We start from the raw sequence: 23813 nt of genomic DNA on the forward strand, positions 1-23813 counted from the left end.
GAATAAAATATCAATTAAAAAATTCTAAAAAGACAATTAAGTTCCCCTCAGAGACGAGCAGGATCAAATGGAATTAAGCGCTTCCCATGGATATTTGAAGCATTTCCAGCGATGAACCACAAGTTCGGTATGTAGGAGATTATACGCCTAATTCAGGCCCCTTCCTAGCTGAAATCTAAGACACATAAAGATGTCCCTGACACTGCCAATTCCTCGTGGACCTCGGGCGCGACCTCGGGCGCTGCCAAGGGACTGAACACAACGGCCATTAGCGACTACAGCGGGCCCAGTGGAGCCATTCAGCCTCCTCCTATCAGTCGAAGGCTTACATTCTTCCTCGGTCTGTAATCCAGGCAGTCCCAAACAAACACGAGTATCAAGAATAATTGCCATACTCGACCGCGATATTAAGTGCTTAATCCAATGGAAATCGGTATCAATGTACACTGTATGGATGGGAATGGAAATGGAGTCTTTTCTTTAATAATTAATATAATTCAGAAATGCTTTAGTCGTATTATGTTAATTTTGTCTACTTTTGTCCTTTTTGAAAGAACCAATGTTTGTTTATCATTTATAAAAAAACAACATAATTGATTGCAATTCTTGAAGCATACTCGTTGTCTGGAAAAACTTACTAATTTTTACAGTTTTATAATTAATAAATACAGATTGTAATTGTTTTGGCCATCTTTCTGTTTATAAATCGTATTTAAATTGTCTAAATAAATTCAAAAATCTGTAACATATAAATTTTCTCTTACTGGTGTTAATTAGTATATGTATGTTCCACCTCATATTATGTATGTACATGTATGTGCACATTTCTATGTGTATCCAACCTACATCGGTTCAGTAGTATGCGACTTGTTCAATTACTTTTTGTAATTATGCTTGATGTTATTTAACATTGTACTTTGTTGGTAAGCGTCTAATAAATTTCTGTCCTGTTCTGTTCGGTTCTGTTCTATTAATTATGTTTCTCACCTGGTCAGGCCCTTGCCCGTGTATACGGAGTGATAATATTGACTGGTCTCTCGGATGCCGATGCCGTAATAATGGTATCTGGAAAATAAGACAAAAGTCTGTTAGCCTGTTATTTTGTAAGCATGTAGATTGTAAAAAGCGTTAGCCTCACCCTACGGTATTTATTGTTTAATGGAGGCATAAAATAATAACTTGTACCAGAGGGGGAAGAGCGGGGTATGGTGTGTTTACCAAACTTTATTTTATGCTTTCCGGTGGTTTGTTGTAAAAAACCTTGGATTGTATCCTATTTAAATCAACGTTTGAAACAGTTCGATCAATCGAAAATGTGTTCACTGTTTACTATAAGTTTAGACCGCTTCACTGTAAACGTACACAGTGCTGGGAAGAATCAAAGCGCGAATGCGCTGAAACTCTATCTGCGGGCAAGCCATTATGTTCTAACAATGGAAATGGGTGAAGGGTACAGGAGGATAATTTGAAAAAAGGGTGCTTCAGGATCACGTCAAGTATCCTTTAAATTGTAAACTACTATGAAGAGAAGGTTCAATATAATATATCATGCTTTTCGACGAAATATAGAATATATCTACAGTATACATGACGAGTAAATGTGATATCATAGATGGCATCTTTACCAGCATTGGGAATATCTTGATAAATGTGGCACAAATTGCCACTTTTCACAAGCCGCTGCGAATACCTTCAACTAGATAAATACATTAATTCCTCCATGATCATGAAACAAACGATGAAGTCAATAATTAAAAAAATGGCGACATATCGCTTCCTTCCAAACAAAAATAATATTTGGCGTAAAATCTTTTTAAACAGCAGCATGAGACAATGCGTAGACAATGCGATATAACTTACTTCGAGTGACCTCGTGTTCCCAGTCTTCTGGTGGTTAGGTGGGGAAATTTCTGTCTTATTGTCTGAAATCAGAGGAAATGTCGTATTCTCTTATTACTTATTACGCAACATATCCTTGTCTGATTAATAAACGTTTTGTACCGATTAACATATTCCCTATTTGTACCGATTAACATATTCTAGTAAAGCAAATAGTACAGCAAAATCCTACTGCTAATATATATAAAAAATATCATTTAAAATCTGTATGTGGTTCGGCTTTTGACATAGGCCTTATTTATTTAGTTTTATTTCAAAGTAAGTAATTTCCATTCTTCAAGTATTTTTTTATTTCTTATACTCTAGTTCCTACCTTGCCAAAAGTTGCAGCACACGCTGGTTCTAAATTTTCCCTGCGACAGAAGTCCAGGTAATGGGCGTACAGGATACATCTTGGTAGGCACACACCCTCGCAGATACAGTAGTTCTCCTCTAACCTAAAAAGACAAAATGTACTTACTGACTGTTATGTTGTTATTGCTTGTTAATTTTCTTTCTTAAGCAATACCAATAGTTTGAGTTTCAAAAACAGATATGCAGTAAGTCATTTTTTCTCCTTCTCTGTGTGCAAAAAGAAGAACAGTGCGTAGGTGAATTCTTGCAGTTGTAAGTACTTCTTCTAAGACAACCTGATATATTTGACATTAAAGTTACTAGAATACTACTAGGATTTTCAGCAATTTTATACAAACTAGTGGGTTGAAATCTGCTGATAATCACAACAATTTTGGTAATCATATTTTCATTTAAGCCCCATAATAGCTCCGAATGCTAATACTCTTTGGTAATATTCGATAATAACTCACGGAGAATTGCTTCATAACCGTAATATAAAAAGTACATGAATGATGCTGCCAGTGTTGTGTGGGCAGTCGTATGACAAAATCTCATTGTCAAGTTTAAAGCTAAAATTGTGTGAACCGTTCTGTCTTCTCATATTTAACTCATTTGAGTTCAATGCCCCAAACAGAAAAAAACACGTATGATTTGTGTACAGATTAAAAAATATCAGCCCTAATAAACGGGGTTTTTATTATAATAATAATAATGTGGCCACACATTCTCAACTTAAAAGAGAGCCAAAATACCGCTAATGTTTGTTTTTATATCTGTAAACAAATCATACGCTTTTTTGTTTCGATCATAAAAATCAAATGAGTTATACAGGACAATGCATTGAAATTAAAAAAAAATACATCAACTTATTCTGTGCGCTTTTAAACCATACTGAACTCAGGCCCTGATTTCTCGAAACTTCTTGAGCCTAACAAACTTAAGCAGTTTATTTGTTTAGCAAAATGTCTTACTTTAACCTGATTTTGATAAATAAAAGTAAATAACATCTATTAAAAAACAAAAAAAAAACTTCCAAAAATGTAAATATTTCACAAATTATAGAAGAACAAAAATAGTGATCTTAGCCTCATCGTGCTATACCAGACTTAAGTAGTTTCGAGAAATTGGCCTCTGTTCCGTTGACTGTTCCAAGCTGGTGACACCAACACTTGTTGATCAAGATACGTTGGTGCATGCGTGGCTATGCTCAGTCTTTGTTTTTTTTTATACGGTATGTGTCTCCGGCTCCGGTGATGATGATGAATGTGGCAATTGCAAAAAAAAACCCCAACAAATATGGATCTCCCATCCTAGAAATTACTTTATAGATATAAGGAACACTTTTTTCGCCATCATAATGTCAGTGAACTGTAATGAAATGACCCCCGCATTTTGTTTGCTCACCACTAATGAATTACCACTTTTACTTTTATAAAGATGCTTCCGACGAATTATCTAGAATATTTATTCTATGGGTGATATATGTCTACAAACGCATGATATAAAACTGCCAGAGAAAGTTTCTAAAGATTATTAATTGTCAGATAATCGGATCCCAGATAAAATTCGGTAAATACAAACATGAGATTTCAATGGCAGGATCCCCTTTGTACATGGTTCGTTTCAAGACGGCCCAAAGTGAATAACACACTGTTTAGATTTCGTTCCGTTAATTTAATAAAAGTAGATAATGTAACCTAGGTTCATTTCGAGTGTCATATTGTGGCTTAAATATTTCAGTGAAATTTGAAGATAACAATTAAACGATTCGTGTCGATGTACGGACTTTTACGATGTCGAATTGAACCAGGCTTTGGTTGACCCGAACGATGCTCCAACCAATGGGTGTATACTGGTTCAGTGGTAGAGTCGGCCAATGGCTAAAATCGTGTAACGGTTCTTGTTTCGATTAAAGCAAGAGACCAACCGACAAAAAGATTAATATGAATAAAACCTTGTATATTCTAACCCCTCTTTGGGTGACTTTCACCAATTGTAATTATAGAATCATACAATGGGTAGGGTTTTCATGTCGTTTTTGGTTCTTTCGCCAAGTAGCAACTCGTTACTTAAAGTGATACTCCTATTTTAATATAATAAACCCTTACATACTTACTTAATAATGCATTCATGGAAAATAATAATATATGTTAAGAAGATTGTAACCGTGTATTTAATAGCTGAAAACGCACAAATATTAATGACTGTTGGGTCCTAAAAGATTTACAATGATCAACTATCGTCTCATGTGTTTTCTGTGCCTTTCTTTCAAATAAAACACGGTATCCTTCATAAGAAGCATTGTTTTCGAAATTCATTCATCCTTTTTGAAAATTTAAAACAATTGTATGAATTGTGGTACTGCTTATTTGGAAGGAAGAGTACAGTCAGAGAGTACACCCTGAATATCTTACACCAACATGGTTCGTCTTCAAGCACGATGATGTTGCAGGTTAATGATCTTTTAATCGTAGTACCTTGCATTTAACGCCGTTTTTCACTTTGTCACTCTCTTGAGAGAAAAAAGAAAAAAACACTTGAACAGAGTTAATATCGATGAGGGCCAAAGATGTAAAAATTATTTTATATCTTTAGCCCTCATCGATATTAACTATCTTCAAGTAGGCTAATGACAGAACGCCGCAATGCTTGCATGATTAGGATCAGGACGGTTACGAAATCCGCAAGTCGGTGCAAAAAACTGCGCAAGTTCACCGCAAGATTTTATTCGTTCAAGCAAAATTTCCTCTGACATTACCTATCTTTCGTTATTGATATTTCATACTTGTCTTATGAAAAGTAAATACTTGTCCGAGAGGAGTGTAATGCCAATGATTGTCACACAAGTGCTACTTGTCCTGGACTTAAGGAAAAAACGAGGTAGGCTCTGTCAGTCTGTGTTTTTTTAGACTGACCCGTGACCTCTGATATCTTTATCATCTGTCACCAGATAACCATCCATTTGTCCTAGTATACACACCTGTCAGTGATTGAATTAGTATCACCACATGTAGAAGTTTTTTTTAATAGTATTTAATTTTCCCGATCTTAATATAACGAGGAATTAAACTGAAGTATATCATTTCCCACAATGCAATTAAAAAGTAGACATAAACGTTTGTTTTGTATTGCCCTTAAACAATTTTTTCTCAATATGTATTCATAAAAACTTCATTTATTCGTCCAAAGTTATGTGATTTTACATTAAGCGTTTTCACAAGACGTTAACGTCCGTGTGCCCAAAATGACCTCACGTTTGACTGTGACGTCAACGCAAACAGTTTTTAGTGGACGCTACCTGTTCTGAAAACAAAGTATTATGTTTTATCGTTGGTATTTTATGACCATCCCTTGAAGGAAAATGTTCTTTATTCGAAATAATAATATGTTTTCGACTGTGTAAATGTAGTTCATTCCCCGAGTTTCAAACATGATCATGCCGTATTTCAATGTTTTCAAACATGAACATGCCGTATTTCAATGTTTTCCTTCTCTTCAAAACGATAAAGTTGGTCCATCGCTCAGTGGCATTGATTAAGTTCTTCCACTAGTCGAAGCAAGTCGGCATCGTGTGAGCTAATGGACACAGGTGTAGAATAAGTGGGCACGGGGCCCGTGGCGGGCTGCTGGTTCGTGTAAACACTGGGCCCTGAGCTCCCGGTGCGCAATCCATATCAAGCCAAGCAGTCAGAGGAGTCTTATCTGGATTTGTGTGTCGATTTATGTGACGCCAAGTAAATATAGTAGTACTAGTATACGGTAAAAGGGTCGTTGTGTAGAAACATGAGTTTGGGCTTAAAGTCTGAATAACTGAATCAATATTCCAAATGTCAGTAAATTCAATTGTAGTGTATATATACTGTTTTGTATAGATGCATTGCCTTTGTTGGATAGGGAGAGTCAATAGCATGTGCTTGACTTGACTTGACTTGACTTTATAAAATGCCGTTGTTTTTCCTTGCAAGCCTTTTTTGAGCATCTCTCCGACTGTATCGAAATTGTATTATCCATTGGTTCAAACTATTGTATATTGCATTTATTCATATTTTAACAAAGTATTCCGCTCTGTGACAATATTATTTAAAGGAAGGCTTGAGCTTTAAATTGACATCGTTGTAAAAGTTGTTTAGACTGATTTATACGTTAAGCATTAAAGCTGCACTCTCACAGATAAACGTTTTAATTTTTTGTCTAAGAATGAGCCATTTTTGCGTAAATGTCTGCAATCCAGTGGCATAAGACTGCTGACAAAAGATCAGATCGCAGATTTTCATATTTCCGTTCGAAATTTAATGTGTTATGCCTAACGGTTAAAGAAAGACGCATAAAACATTATCTTTTTAACTTAAATATGAAAATTTGCGATCTGATTTTTGTCAGCAGTCTTTTATCAGTGCTGTCCATACATTTTTGCATAAATCGGCTAGTTTCAAGACAAAAAATAAAAACAGTTGTCAAAACGTTCAGTCTGTGACAGTGCAGCTTTGATTAAACACACGCACACGCACACACGCACGCACACACGCACACACGCACACACACACACACACACACACTGCCCATTGCCAACATTAGCGTTGTATGTACGTAGCTTGAAAATCATACGTCAAACTGTATTTGTTCAAGTCACGGGTCAGTTAAAAGTTCCTTTAAATCTGCTTTTATTTTCATTGAGTACACGGGACTCACCCAGGCAACATTGATGGTCAAAAGGTATTCCTTTACACAAGTGTTTAACTTCCAGTCCATGGAATTGATCAATGGCATTTAGATGATCTTCGCTTTTTTCAAAGTACGGTGAAGTAGTTGAAACAATCTGAAAAATTAGCAGTGCGTGATTTCCTCCGCAGTTTATCATGGAGCATGTGTGTTCCAGGGATTAATTTCAGATGAAATTAAAAATTTAAGAGTCACTGAGGACACAGTTTCATAATTATAGTTTTCGTTCGGTCGACGAATTTGCGGGGAGAAAAAGAGAGTTTAATTTCACGAGTATATTTTTTTGTAATAAAATGCGTAAAAGATTCTATCGTGTATTGCAGGGTTAAGGTTATAGCCAGGTTGTAAAACGGACAGGGTGCTGCTGAAGAGGGACAGGGTACTAAGTGTGAAAAAAGCGCATTGTATCAGGCTTTGAAGAACTTGAACGTTATGAATTTAACAGAAAATGTTAAGGATTGTGTTTAATTGAAGTAATATCAGGTTTTGACTACCACATATAAACGCTTGTATGCATTAATATTACGTCTTATAAGTTTTAATCAAAACAAATGACATACTAGTATTTAATTATATTTAGCATATTCTATAAAATATGTATGTATGGCTTCTCAAACTCTGTATTTGCTGTTACCGTTTCAAATAAAATGAAAACCAGTTTTACTGTTTGTTTTACGAAAACCAAAAGGAGAGTTCGGGTGGTGAAACTATCGAAAACCCTCCGGAGGCGGTTTCCTCGGTTAATGCATTCATCCGAAAACAAGCTCTCTTTGAAAAAAACAACATGGCGGACAGTGATCCAACAATTGTGTTGAAACACCGTTTAATAAAAATAGACAAACGAAGAACTGCGGTGTCATTGTTTTGAAGAAATTTAAAAATAATGCCTACATTCAGAGGTTCCATGACGTTTCGAAGCTGTTAACAAAATCATGCATTTGTTACTCCAAGCTAAACTTTCAAAACTGGTTTCCAAACCCTTGAAACCAAAACTGAAACTAGCTTGGAATCAACACTATTAACTTACAATAACACTTAAAACACTTCATATATACACAAGAGTCGTTGAAACATGAAAGCGCATTTTTTTACTTACAATTGAGCATGTATAGATATCTTTTCATGTACATATGACAATGATATTCCAAACAGCCCATTGTACAGCATGTGTGTGGACACGAAATAACGTTTGTGAATTAACTTTTTCAAATAAATTAATAAGTTGTAGTAATTTTAGATGGTACTATATTCAGTGGAGTCCTAGACCAGAACCGGTTTGTAATGGACTTCGGGGCATGCTCCCTTGCGAATTGTTCTTAATACAAGACTTGCCTAAGTATGTTTTCCACTACATGCATGTATATCTTGGAAAAAAAAACACGGAAAAAGAACGTTTAAATGAAGGACAGGCTATTATTCTCAAATGAGGCATATTCCCCTTGCCAACCAGTTATACATGTATTTGAAAACGATGATAGTGTCTGGCCTTTAAGTGCCTACTTGGAGCTACGCCATTGATATTAAAATACTAAATACTAAAATATATTACTGTGATTTAGTAAATCGGCTTTCAATGCATTTTCATCCACGTTTTTAAGAAAAATTATACTGAAAGGATGTGAAGGCGCCCTATGTCGACAGTTACATTATTAAAAATATGGAGGATCGAATCAGAGAATTTTTCAAAATTATTTTTGGTAAAATAACTGTTATTGTATTGTACTTTTGAATAAAAATTAATATGACAAGTTCTTTTCACAATCCTCGTTTCCTCTGACAACGATACAAGAACGTATAACAACCAAATTAAACCTATATTTACATCCACATGTCCGTACGACCAGTACGCTTAAAGTATTCAGTGTCCGTCTAGACCATTGACCTGTTAAAGCCATGTCCGTGTTGTCCCTACACCAGGTCCGCTATTGTATTCGGCCCCATTATTTCATTTATCCGCTAAACCATGTCATTCTTGTCCGTATACACCCAAAACGTTAATAGTTCGTTCGGCCTTTCATCCGAGCCGTTTAGTATTCTGTCCGTTGACTCCTTTGAATCGTCAAACTATGTCTGTTTTTGTTCCTACGCCATGTCCGTTTTGGTTGTGTACAGTATGTAACACGTGACACGTGGTCCAATCATGCTTTCCATCAAAATGGTCACACACGTTTTTTGAACTTGTGTTTTTTTTTTAAATGTGATAACACATTTCATAATTGTGAAACAATAGATTTGTGAATGTTGTGTGTCGAATGTTTTCTTCAATGCAACCAAAAGTGTGTTTTCTGACATTTCCCTGTCATTGCTAAACATAGTTCATTCCCCCTCCAACAACAACAACAACACACGCACGCACGCACGCACGCACGCACGCACGCACGCACGCACGCACGCACACAACAACAACAACAAAGAAACAAACAAAAACAACAGCAAACAAACAAAACACACACACACCAGTGCTCCACCTTTAACGTAAAAAATATTTGCAATGTTGATTAGAATTGAAAAATAAATTTAGATGTACATACCACTGGAGAGTGAGGGCCGTCTGTTTCTTCTTGTCCCGCATAATTTGGGCCACGGTCTTCTTGGGCCCTTGGCTGCTGTTTCCGTTGACGTCCACGTGAGCCGCCGCCTCCGCCAGCAGCGCACGTTCCTCATCGTCCATAACGCTCTCCTCGTCCGTGAATGCGCCGCCCTCCTCCCCGCCGCCACAGTCTGAACCGGAAGTGGAGGTCATTTTTGTTACAAACTCATTATATCTACAAACCCGAACTCACTTTTAATTAGAATTTAATGAGGTATACGTTTATATGTTTTATATTTAGCGCTTCTATGATATAACATTTTTTTAAGTTTTTTACAGAAACAACATCTACTACAATCGGTATTATCATTATCATTAGCTTTCATCACGGAGGTAATTCATTAATTCATATAAATAACAATGCGTACTATGATTGTCTGTAGACATCTGCAGTATATTACAGAAAAAATAGGACCAAAGACAGCAGAGATATTATAAACATCAGTATACGTTTCTGAATAAAATACATCAAATAAGAGGTAAACAATACATAATAAAGGTACAAATAAATTAAAATTGCAATGCTTGTTTGAAAGGCGAATCAACGTCCAGTTGGGCCATATTACAGAAACATCTTAAGTTAAGATTTTCCCTTTTCCCAAAATTTAACAATTTCCTTAAATGATTTATTTCATTTGAAGAAAGTGTTATGCTTAGTGTATATTCTGCAATTAAAATATGGGCACTTAAGTTTTTAAAAGACCTATTTTTTTAACGAAATATAACAATTTCAAATTTTACACTCAGTTCGAATATGTTAAAAATTGCTTAAGATGCTTCTGTAATACGGACCCAGAACTTTCTGTCTATGGACAGCTACATAATTATAAACAGGCAAATCAAAATACTTAGATTCTAATCTAAACTTAAATTCAATCTAAGTTGTTTATTGAATACGGCCTCAGTACTTTCGATCTGACATCGCCGATTTTGGCATCCCTTAAAACAACATGTACACTAATTACATTTACGATCCCTTTCATAAACCGATTATAGGTGTGATTAAGATAATGAGATATTGATAGGATTATTGCTGTAATTGATATGATGCGCCCGCCATAATTGCCCACGTGGCTTTCCTAATAAGGTGTTTACAAGTTATTTAATGATGGCGGTTGTGTTGTTTTAGTGTGTATACATAAAGTCATAATCAAAACTTTCTATAATAGATATAAACACAATCCGGTTGTCATTTTTTATACTAAATCATGAACACCATCATAGCAGTTGAAAGACCTATAACGAAAATATTACCATGGCAATAGAAATTTATTTTATTTTCACAAAAATAACAGCTGGGGTTTTCTGTGACCTACTTTGGCCTGCGTATTTTAATACAATCCATCAAAATTTGCAATATTCTAAAATCAATATAGAAAATCTCTATGAGAAATTTGGACGCTTTTGACACAAACAATTTTGAGTGAATCAATGCTACTGATAAGGAATATTAAATGATTACGCGGGAAATCAATATGAAGTATTGTTTGAGAAAGGTATGTTGGTGCAGGCATGGTATTACGGGATTTTCTCTCGTTTTCTCGGGCCTTCAAGAACTCTTGCAGGATTTAAAGAGGTTCAATACAGAACTGGAGACCAAACGTGGGTCCTGGGAAGAACGTGCTCAGTGGCATTATTAAGAAAAAAAGAATCCCAAAATAAAAAAGCCCTCTGAATCGTTGGGAGTCGTCTCAGGAAGACTTCAGAACTGTTATTATATTAGGATCAATCGTAATAAAGCAAATGCGGAGAACTCGGAAGATCTCTTTTTCTCTTTATGAAGCGTGATTCCATATTAATTTGAAATAGGCGAAGGGGCATCTTTAAGTCTGTAAATTTTGTTACCCGCCACATGGTCAAACTTTCGGGAAGAAAAAATAAAGAGTAAATACTATCTGTAAATTGAAGGAGTAAAATGACAGTGATCGTGCTTGAACAATGGGTTTTGAACAGTGATATGCACTAACATGACCAATATAACCGCTTGTTCACGCCGCTATTACAGACTGCCATCAACCACTTTCTTAATGGCTCTTAAGAACCGTTTACTATTTGTTTTCATGAGTGTTTGATTTGAAAGCATTCAAACACATTTTAAATCATATTAAACAAATTTAAAGCTACAAAAACTTCAGATTTCTCGTTTAGATGAACTCCTTTACATGAAGGTAAACTTCTTATATGACTGTCATCTAATAAATCTTCAAAAAAATGCATATTCACTAACAGAATGTCTCCTATCTCAACGAGTCTCAGCTCCGGGACTTTTAAATTGCTTCTAATAAAGCATATTTAATGGAAAACAAATTACAATTCTGGAGATTTTACCATTATTTACACATCGGTAATCCGAAGTAGAATAAAATATTTATCATTATTTGTATATTTATTGTTACACTTAAAATCAATTGAGTTTGAACATGGATCGATAGTTTGATAGCGATTTTGCTCGGTATGAATCTTAAAAACAAAACACCACACTTCGCCACAACTTTTCATCTTCCCGCATTGCCAGAGATTTTTCAGTAGCCATTCATCAAATATTATCAATTTGAAGAGTCTTGATGTTTTCAAGTTTTCATATTTCAAAAATTCGTATCGACTAAACTATTTTTCGTAAAATCATTGAAATTATCGATCTGTGTGGCCCGGGGATTGTATCGATATCAGACCAGGGCCAAACATACAGCCTTCGCAGTCCGTAAATACAGAAATATGTGGCCATCTTCGAAACTAAGCAATCCAAGTTGCGAGGTTTTTAAATTTTCGGAATGTTGATTTCTAAAATCAATCTGTCTGCAATATTTTGGTTTCTTTGGAATTTATACTATGACATTAAAGGGAAGTTGTTTCCTGTATCTTAAAGTACACGAGCCCTTTAATTCGGGTGCATTTTACGGTAAGAGGAAGGAACACATGACTTTTATGAAAATAACAACAACAACAAAAATCAAATTAAAATCGTCCTCCTTAAATGGTCTGTATAACACCATGATGTGTGGGGTGTTTTATGTCCAATTTAATTATTTCTTCATAATACATGGTCCTTACAATGATTTCTTTACATAAATGAATAAAATTAGGTAAATTAATAAATAAATGAATTATTTAATAAATAAATAAATAAATACAAATGGATAAATAAATGAATGAATGAATGAATGAATGAATGAATGAATGAATGAATGAATGAATGAATGAATGAATGAATGAATGAATGAATGAATGAATGAATGAATGAATGAATGAATGAATGAATGAATTAATTAAGGAATTAATTAAGGAAAGAATGAATAACTTAATGAATGAATGAATGAATGAATGAATGAATGAATGAATGAATGAATGAATGAATGAATGAATGAATGAATGAATGAATGAATGAATGAATGAATGAATGAATGGATGGATGGATGGATGGATGGATGGATGGATGGATGGATGGATGGATGGATGGATGGATGGATGGATGGATGGATGAATGAATGAATGAATGAATGAATGAATGAATGAATTGGGAATTAATTAAGGAATTGATTAAAGAATTGATAAATGAATTATTAAATTTACTTAGTTAATGAATTAACTTATTAATGTAAAATCATTAATTAAATTTACAATTATTGAAATAAATACTTAATCAAATAAATAAATAAATAAAAGAAAGAAAGAAAGCAAAAAAAAAGAAAGACAGAAAGAAAGGCAGAAAGAAAGAAAGAATACAAATGAAGGTTTAACTATAACAACAAGTATGACTACTAACTATCAAATTTTGTCTGGGTGTTTCTTAATATATAAACTAAGTATTATTTATACATGAAAACGGTCTAAAATAAATACAAGTTGATAATATCATTTAATTGAGAAAATATCAAACAGTAATTAACTTAAGGGGACGGCTAACACACTATGACTGTTGGTGTTTCAGTAGTTGGGTGGTTCATACCTGATTTTAACGATGCCGACGACTTGGGGTACTTTCGGTTATATCCGCCCTCAGGGGAGCTGCTGGCGATGGAGTCGCGGTCCATGTCGCTCACACTTCCTGTTCGCCGGAATCTCTTCGCGGGAGGCGGGAGCCCGCTGTGGGTCTCCACTCCTTGGGGAGGCAGAGTTCCCAGCATCACCGGGTTCAGGCTACACTCCACTGATATTTATTTACAGACACACTGGCCCCGACAGTAGGGGGGTTTGGTTCTTCTATGCTCTAACAGTAGACAAATATACGCTGTTCCTCGTACAGTGTAATATATAAGTTAGAAAGAACACAAACTACTTACAAAACGCTTTTAATGTAACAAATTCAGGAAACGGACGAATATATACGTATCAAGTTTCAATTGCAAATATTTATTATCCTCCAATTTGTACATGCTTTTTGTTATTCCGTGTAATCCGTGAACTTTGGTAACTTTTTTTTTTAATAATACGCTGTGTTTACTCTTAAATGCATACTACATGCATTCCATTTTAGCAAGATTTTAAGATCAAATTTACACAAGATAAGCATTTAGCGGTAGTGTAATTTGTAGTATTTAAACAGTAAGATGATCTTAAATAAAATACAATTTCGAGTGCCTTACTTAAACATGATTTGTTTTATATATATATATATATATATCTAAACTGTACGTTATTTTCACACACTGAACACTAATAGTCCACTGAAATCAAAATGTATAACATTGTGTCCACTAATTTAGTGCAAACAGAGTCTTTAGATAAGACCCAGCAAGTTTCATTAGTGTACGGGTAGCTGAAATCTCGTCTGCGACCGCGAAATCACGTGGTTTCGTGACAGGTAATTGTAGAGATAAGGGGTTCTAATAACAAAGTAATTTTTAGTCATTTTATCAAAATCTAAATCCTAACCAATCACGGGCTGGTCGGAGGATAAACCCGTTTTAATATTGTACCGTAGACCTCAGACGAAAATAGCCAAGCTTTGTTTTTTATTGATATATAAAATTGTCAAGTATTGGGCCCGTGTATTGAAAGCTATCTGGTAAGGGGACATTATATGAAACAGTAAATGGACGGGAAGGTTTGTTTTTTTGCTTTGTTGTCTTTGTTTATTTTTAGAGATTGAAACAAGCGCCGGCGTTAAGTTCAAGTTACATTCTTTCTTTTTTTCATATTCATGTACGATGTTGAGGTAAATAATAAAGATAACTTCGTATTCTAAAACGATCATTGCTCTGTTTAAGACTGTGGTGCTAACAGACTAACGGCCTTGATAAGTTCCGCATACAATAACAACAACAACAACAACATCAACAACAAAAACAACTACCATATACATATCTGTTTGTTGAATTTTGATTATGTTTTCCCAGTGGTCGCTAAGATGCACTCTTAGTCCCAAAAATAATTCAAACGATTGGTTAAATATATCAAAAACGGATGAAAAATGTCGCAAACAATGGTTCTTATGAAGGATCGAGTTTAATTTGAAAGAAAGGTGCAGAAAACACGGCTTATGAGATGATAGTAGATCACAGTATATCTTTTAGCACTCACCGACCATTTAATATTTTTGCGTTTTCAGCAATTAAATACAGGGTTATAATCTTGTTATCAGTAATAAATATTTTTCATAAATGCAATATTTAGTAAGTAGTTGGGTTATCACTCAATCGTTATGTGTTTTAATTCATGCACGTGTGTATGCATTGATTTTGAATAAGAGTGTCACTTTTAGCATACTGTTATGCTGTCATTTGAATGTAGGAACCTTTGGTTAAGGAGGTTCCACATATATATTACAAACTATAACTTTGATGATCAGACTGCATCATAATCAATATGAATCCTTTGTAAGTTTAATGGATATTATTACTTAAAACAAATATATATAAATTGACAATCAGAATGTTCACAAAATTCAAGATTAAACATCTGAAAAACAGACACATCCTTTTTGCCTTAAATGATAAGATATGATGACTGTCAGCTTGATACACTATCATTCATCAGAGGTTTCCTTATAAAAAAAATCTAACATCGCTCTGGATGAGAATGGCGTGATCAGTTTGACCGATTTTATTTACATGTCATGTACTTTAATATCTATGACTGACTTCAGTAAGATACTAAGCACAGAATGCATGATAGACAGGATACTAAAGTATATTGTAGGGTTGGACAGACACATGTTCTATTTCCCAGGCTTAAGTCAATGTTCAGTGCTGAGTAAGCCATCAAAGAACACGGCATCAGTATAATTATGAAAGTCTTAAATCATAACTCTCTCATATATTAAAAGTAATATCGTTAATTGTATATACAAATATGACAGATTATAGACAATTAAAGAAGATGACAGTTTATGTATACACGCGTGTCACTGTTGTGGACTATTGCGCAATCACAGAGGCGAGGGATTTATGGCCCTTCCGAGAGATTAGGGTCCGGAGACCTAATGACGATAGGGAACTACCAGAACCGAACCTTTCTCACGACTCGGTCATTTATCCTGCCTGGTTCATCTTCCTGTACCGACAAACTTCGCGCCTATAAGTTATGTCATATAATACAAAATAATACCGATGTTATCTAAGAATTAATAGTTATTTAGAGCATTATTAATATGGTGTTTCTCATTTATATGTTTTTCAACCGCACAGAATTTATATAATATTTAATTGAAATATTAAACAGTATATATAAATAACGATCCCACTAAAAGCAACTACTAAGAGCTACAACAACCTACTATTAGTTACTATAAGAGCTTCTAAGATTTACCAAGAACTCCTTAGGTCTACTAAGAACTGCTACATGCCCGGTAAACATACGCTCCACACCCAAAAAGAGAACACAACAAAATAAGCGAAAGCCACTTCCGGGCTTAAGCGGACGCACTGGCTGTTTTGTTGACAAAAAAGTGTGTATGACCAACTTTTTACTACTCTTCATAAGAAAGAAAAAGGGATCTATTCAAAAATCGGAGAATGCAAACGCAAGAAACGAGTACATCTGTCAAACAAGACCACTTAAATTATACTAAAAAACATTAAATTCTTTACTTCGTAAGGTTGATAATGAATAAATTAGGATTTCTTAAGCGGTTAATTCAGTCTGACATTTGACACTGATGATTTTACAGGCGTTCTTGTTCTTTTACAGTCGTTCATGTAACATTCATTGAATCCATTCTCATAATTATGGAAAGGCTCATTGAATCCAGGCTCATATATTAGACACATGAACTCCATTTTAATATGGTCAGTTTCATTGAATCCATGCTTATATGGTAAGGCTCATTGAATCCATGTTACTATGGTAAGGCTCATTGAATCCATCCATACTCATATGGTAATACACATGGAATCCATACTCATATGGTAATACACATGGAATCCATATTCATATGGTAATACACATGGAATCTATACTCATATGGTAATACACATGGAATCTATACTCATATGGTAATACACATGGAATCTATACTCATATGGTAATACAAATGAACTCCAATTTAATACCGCCAGATTTATTGAATCCGTGCTAAAATGGTTATACTCATAGAATTCATGCTCATAAGGTAGGACTAATGAAATTCATGCTCATAAGGTAAGACTCATAGAATTCATGCTCATAAGGTAAGACTCATGGAATTCATGCTTATAAGGGAAGACTCATGGAATTCATGCTTATAAGGTAAGACTCATGGTATTCATGCTCATAAGGTAAGACTCATGGTATTCATGCTCATAAGGTAGGACTAATGAAATTCATGCTTATAAGGTAAGTCTCATCGAATTCATGCTATTATGGTAAGCATGAATTCGATGAGACTTCATGCACATAAGATAAGACTTATAGTATTCATGCTCATAAGGTAAGTCTCATCGAATTCATGCTATTATGGTAAGACTCATGGAATTCATGCACATAAGATAAGACTTATAGTATTCATGCTCATAAGGTAAGTCTCATCGAATTCATGCTATTATGGTAAGACTCATGGAATTCATGCACATAAGATAAGACTTATAGAATCCATGCTCATATGGCAAGACAAATGGAATTCATGTTCATATGGCAATACTCATTGAAACCATGCTCCCATGGTAAGCATTGAATTCATGTTCTTATGGTAAGAGGCATGAAATGCATGCTTAGTGTTTTGCTTTATTAATTCACATTGTCGTATTTGAAATATTAAGATATTAAAAGTCCTAAAACCCTGGTTACAGGAAGAAGTTGGATGTTTAATTATTCAGTATTCATTCTATTTTCGGATAGCAATTTTGATAAAAATATCGTTTTTTTTATGTCACACATGTATTGTACTATCTAAATTTTGAGTAGTTATTTTGAAGCTAGTAACTTTATTGGCCAGTTAAGCAATGCCAATTTGAGTTTTCAGTTAGCTTGTGACTTGTGCTTCACTTTTCACTGAAATCCCTGATTTATCGTGGATAAGATAGTGGGGGCCTCTTATCAACGAGTACGACCAAATGTCGTAAAATCAGGAGCTTCAGTTGAACGCTTAGAGAGTGTCAGAAATAGAATTAAGATTTTAACTCGTATATTGAAAAACACCTAGTCTAATATTTCCAGTCTTATCATTAGTTTCAAATATATCACACTACGAATGTACGATAAGTTTTTGACAAGATGGCCTGTGTATCTTTTAGTTAAGCTCAATGGTGTAAAATGGGAATTTGATTTATATTAAACAAATCCGAGTGCATAGTTGAGTCATTTTGATTGGAGTTCTTTTACCCACAACTCTCGTTTATTAGAACGGAATGCCAAATGGGTACCTAGTTTGACTCAGATATGAACTCGAATGAAGAATTGCTTCAATTCAATTGATACATGTTGAATTTAATCACAAAACTTTGTGGATGCATTTTCAATATTATCACATTTATTGAAGATCTTTTGTCAATGTTATCAAGTTTAAAGTGGGTCCGCGCTTCTTATCTTGCTCAACCGCTGTCTGTATCAGTCTTGTCAATACATTTTTAAGGTTTCGTTGAAAAAATAGAAATATCTCGCATTCTCCACCTCTTCGACTATCGGTGACACAAGATAGAGCCCACTTTAATGTTTGACGCCTCTGATCAGTGATACACCCTGTGGTCAACCAGACGTGTATCAGTCCTGAAGATTTGCGCCATCAACAAGGATTTGTTATTCTGTGCCATTCATTATCAAAACTTCAAAGGAGAGGGATAGGAAGGAGAAAAATAAGAAAGTTTAACATAACGTAACATAGGTTACATAACAAAACATAGGTTTATTGCAGTGAAAGCCATCAAGCTCAAATTTCAATACAAATTCAATAAAAATAATATTGTACATAAACTAATTTAATCAAAATAAAACATCCAGAATGGTTAAATGTTGTATAATTACACATCTTAGTTTTTATTATTTAAAGATATCTAAGCAAATTAAAATACAATCGAGTCATGTATTTAAAATATAAAGTTTTTAATTACCTAGCAGAAGAACTCACTGTTGATTAAACATATTTGCAGTCATTTGTATAAAACTTTGGTCAAAGGGGGTCAAAATATTACTTGATTGGTCAATATTCATCCAATTACAACTATAGACCAAACTCATTATTTCAATTTGCCAACTAGTCTAAGAAAAAGTTAAGACAACATATGAATGTTTTATTCTATTGGCTTCGGTATGCTGACCTTTTACATTTAGCTTTATAACTACATTGAAGAGTTGAAACTGTTGTGGGTTTATGCGACGAACATGTAAAATGCCCGCAAGATATTAACATCACTCTCATTTATATTTCCTTCCAGATAGTCAGACATGGACAGTGTGTGTATACCACGTGATAAATTGCGTCATAAATGCTACGACGTAAGGCAATATTTTGATTTGAAAAAAAGACTTTAAACAAAGATAACTTCACTATTTCTTTACCATTTTAAATGAGACAAAGCGCAGTCTACGCCGCGAACGGAGCCCTACATTCGGTCTTTTAACAGAATTTGATTGCGAGTTTAGTTTCTTAAAACACTTCAAAACTTTTCACAATACGGCCGTCTGACGGAGCACTGTCAAGACATTATTATATTATCATTATACCATGCAATCCGATTAGCTACATCGTTCTTAAATCTTATTAAGACCAATATTGAATATCGCCCCTGATCTTTATTGTATCTATTATCGATTCCAGTTTAAACATTGTGACTGAAGTGGGTATTTGTTGTTATGTTTTATGTCTATAATATACGATGTCCAACCAAAAATAAATAAATGATATGATTAGAATGCATATATTGCAGATAATCTGTTTTCATTGTCTCTTCCAGATTCAGATTTCGGTAACGGTAATCTTGATTTACGCCTCCACCATGTTGGTCATGCCCTCTTTAGCTTAAAGCCAAATGATATTAGACTATTGGGGCTCTAAAGACTCTTTCAGCTGGTCTGCTGCCTTTATTACACATTTAACACTGTTTTGGGCTTCCAATTTTACACAATCTCAAGACGTTGAGGAAATGGGTGACACTGTTTCCATCCAATCATGTCAATGATCAGTCCTAAAGTGGTTCCGTCCTCAACGCATCGACATCTCATTTGTCGCTATATTGCATGCGTTAACATGTGTAGCTGAAAAAGTCAAAGGATACGGATGGGGAGGAGTCAAGACAAAACAACAACATCAATAACAGCAGCAACAACAACAACAACAACGAACATCAAAATCAATGTTAAAGTTATAACATTGAACTTGTGCAACAACAAGATTTTCCTTTCCAAGATACCAATGTTAATGGAACTGTCTTGATTTTGGAGCTTCATTAATACTCCAAATAAAAATCTTATAATAAAGTTATTCTTTTTCTGTTCATTTGTACGAGAGATCTATCAGAAACGGAGTTCCACCAATACATTTTGGCACGTTGGTAAACAATGGAGACAGAGTTCGATTACAATAGCTTTGATGTATGCCTACAACCCGTGTTGGCTGGTGGTGATCCGATTTTGGCCTTTCGGGGCTGGGCTGTCGGAGTTCTTGCTATCCGTCTGATCGTTTGCGTTTGATATTAGTTACAAATGCCTAAACTATAAAAAAAGCACTGCTCATGAACACAACTGTCGGGTGATAATTATTCACCACCGCCGGGCATGTAGGACTGAGATTTAGACCGCTGTCAATGTGTAGGATACAGGTCTATTTTCATCCTCGGAGAAGTTGTATTACATGACTTGAGGCGATACGACTCGGAAAAATAGAAGTAAAGCACCCAGATCTTAATAACTGTGATTTTGATCTTCTTGTGCAACAGGCTCCTCGTCGTTTTAGTTCTTTTAGTTTGAAAAAAATATGAATATTTTAAGACAAAAAGGTCCGCACAGTTCAAAGCATCATTAATTGTGTCGGTTCGTCTTGTAATCCCGTTATAATAAAAACATACGAGGAAATGGATTATCATGGTGTCATGTTTGACCGCAACATTAATAAATAATTAAAAATGTTATCACCTTTTAGTGAACATATGCAACGCATGAAATACATTTTTAACGTCAGAGCCCGATTTCACCAATGTCTTGAGTCTTGAAAAAAAACAACATTTTGTTGTAAATTGCTATTACAGGTGCAAAGACGGTAAACATTGCCATATCTGTGGAAAAAACATGTTATACAATCAGGCATTCATCTGTTGTCAAAATTAGTTACAATATAGATATTTTGAACATTTAGTTTTTTCACGTTTTCGAGGCTGAATCTGAAACTCACACTGACGATGATAAACATCTGGGTCCTGTATAGTTGTGATAAACATCTGGGTACTGTATAGTTGTGATGAACATCTGGGTCCTGTATAGTTGTGATGAACATCTGGTCCTGCATAGTTGTGATAAACATCTGGGTCCTGTATAGTTGTGATGAACATCTGGGTACTGTATAGTTGTGATAAACATCTGGGTCCTGTATAGTTGTGATGAACATCTGGGTCCTGTATAGTTGTGATGAACATCTGGGTCCTGTATAGTTGTGATGAACATCTGGATCCTGTATAGTTGTGATAAACATCTGGGTCCTGTATAGTTGTGATGAAAATCTGGGTCCTGTATAGTTGTGATAAACATCTGGATCCTGTACAGTTGTGATGAACATCTGGGTCCTGTATAGTTGTGATGAACATCTGGGTCCTGTATAGTTGTGATAAACATCTGGGTCCTGTATAGTTGTGATAAACATCTGGGTCCTGTATAGTTGTGATAAACATCTGGGTCCTGTATAGTTGTGATAAACATCTGGGTCCTGTATAGTCGTGATGAACATCTGGATCCTGTATAGTTGTGATGAACATCTGGGTCCTGTATAGATGTGATGAACATCTGGGTCCTGTATAGATGTGATGAACATCTGGATCCTGTATAGTTGTGATAAACATCTGGGTCCTGTATAGTTGTGATGAACATCTGGATCCTGTATAGTTGTGATAAACATCTGGGTCCTGTATAGTTGTGATGAACATCTGGGTCCTGTATAGTTGTGATAAACATCTGGGTCCTGTATAGTCGTGATGAACATCTGGGTCCTGTATAGTTGTGATGAACATCTGGGTCCTGTATAGTCGTGATGAACATCTGGATCCTGTATAGTTGTGATGAACATCTGGGTCCTGTATAGTTGTGATAAACATCTGGGTCCTGTATAGTTGTGATAAACATCTGGGTCTTGTATAGTCGTGATAAACATCTGGATCCTGTATAGTCGTGATGAACATCTGGATCCTGTATAGTTGTGATGAACATCTGGGTCCTGTATAGTTGTGATGAACATCTGGGTCCTGTATAGTTGTGATAAACATCTGGATCCTGTATAGTTGTGATAAACATCTGGGTCCTGTATAGTTGTGATGAACATCTGGGTCCTGTATAGTTGTGATAAACATCTGGGTCCTGTATAGTCGTGATGAACATCTGGATCCTGTATAGTTGTGATGAACATCTGGGTCCTGTATAGATGTGATGAACATCTGGATCCTGTATAGTTGTGATAAACATCTGGGTCCTGTATAGTTGTGATGAACATCTGGGTCCTGTATAGTTGTGATAAACATCTGGGTCCTGTATAGTCGTGATGAACATCTGGATCCTGTATAGTTGTGATGAACATCTGGGTCCTGTATAGTTGTGATAAAAATCTGGGTCCTGTATAGTTGTGATAAACATCTGGGTCTTGTATAGTCGTGATGAACATCTGGATCCTGTATAGTTGTGACGAACATCTGGATCCTGTATAGTTGTGATGAACATCTGGGTCCTGTATAGTTGTGATGAACATCTGGATTCTGTATAGTTGTGATGAACATCTGGGTCCTGTATAGTTGTGATAAACATCTGGGTCTTGTATAGTCGTGATAAACATCTGGATCCTGTATAGTTGTGATGAACATCTGGGTTCTGTATAGTCGTGATAAACATCTGGGTTCTGTATAGTTGTGATGAACATCTGGGTCCTGTATAGTTGTGATAAACATCTGGGTCCTGTATAGTTGTGATGAACATCTGGATCCTGTATAGTTGTGATGAACATCTGGGTCCTGTATAGTTGTGATAAACATCTGGATCCTGTATAGTTGTGATAAACATCTGGGTCCTGTATAGTTGTGATGAACATCTGGGTTCTGTATAGTTGTGATGAACATCTGGGTTCTGTATAGTTGTGATGAACATCTGGGTCCTGTATAGTTGTGATAAACATCTGGGTCTTGTATAGTCGTGATGAACATCTGGATCCTGTATAGTTGTGATGAACATCTGGGTTCTGTATAGTTGTGATGAAAGTGTTCTCAGTTTTGTTAAACAAATAAACATGCATTTTGTGAACCGTGTTGTTTTAAAGAATCATAATTCTTTTTAAGAACATGAATGCTGAAAAACAACCTTTTTTCCAATCAGGGTGGAACTAACACCTCTTTCTTTTTGTACACCTTCAATTTTGAGAAAGGCTTCGTCATCCCAGAAACCCATTAAACATCCTTCTTGTCGAAGGCGCGGGCATATCAACGCCTTCTGTCAACGAATAGAACCGTAGGCGTGACATATAAATTATTTTCTGATAGTGTACAAGGAAAGCCACTTTGATTTTTTTCCTGATCACGTTAAAGTTAACGGTTATTTAAAACAATTAAGAAGTCTCAATCATAGATAAAATCATGGCCCGTCAAAGACAATGTGGTTTGCAGTCTCACAACATTTTTTACCATCTCAGGCTGTTCTACTTCATCATATCTCTAACACCATAAATGATCGTATA

General features: G+C 35.2%; 1 protein-coding gene across 1 annotated transcript in view; it reads right to left on the reverse strand.

Annotated features, from left to right (window-relative positions):
• The window catches only part of LOC128232005 (DNA-binding protein RFX6-like), a 35964-nt gene extending 21725 nt beyond the window's left edge, over nucleotides 1-14239 (reverse strand). Inside the window, exons 1-5 of the mRNA XM_052945330.1 lie at nucleotides 13491-14239; nucleotides 9486-9675; nucleotides 2213-2336; nucleotides 1861-1922; nucleotides 988-1065 (exon numbers count right to left, since the gene is read on the reverse strand). Coding sequence (XP_052801290.1) covers nucleotides 988-1065; nucleotides 1861-1922; nucleotides 2213-2336; nucleotides 9486-9675; nucleotides 13491-13668 — 632 coding nt within the window. The 5' untranslated portion in view covers nucleotides 13669-14239. The remainder of the gene's footprint in view (nucleotides 1-987; nucleotides 1066-1860; nucleotides 1923-2212; nucleotides 2337-9485; nucleotides 9676-13490) is intronic.
• Nucleotides 14240-23813: the final 9574 nt, after the last annotated feature.

This window comes from Mya arenaria, chromosome 4 (genome assembly GCF_026914265.1).
Source record: "Mya arenaria isolate MELC-2E11 chromosome 4, ASM2691426v1".
NCBI classification, from domain to species: domain Eukaryota; kingdom Metazoa; phylum Mollusca; class Bivalvia; order Myida; family Myidae; genus Mya; species Mya arenaria.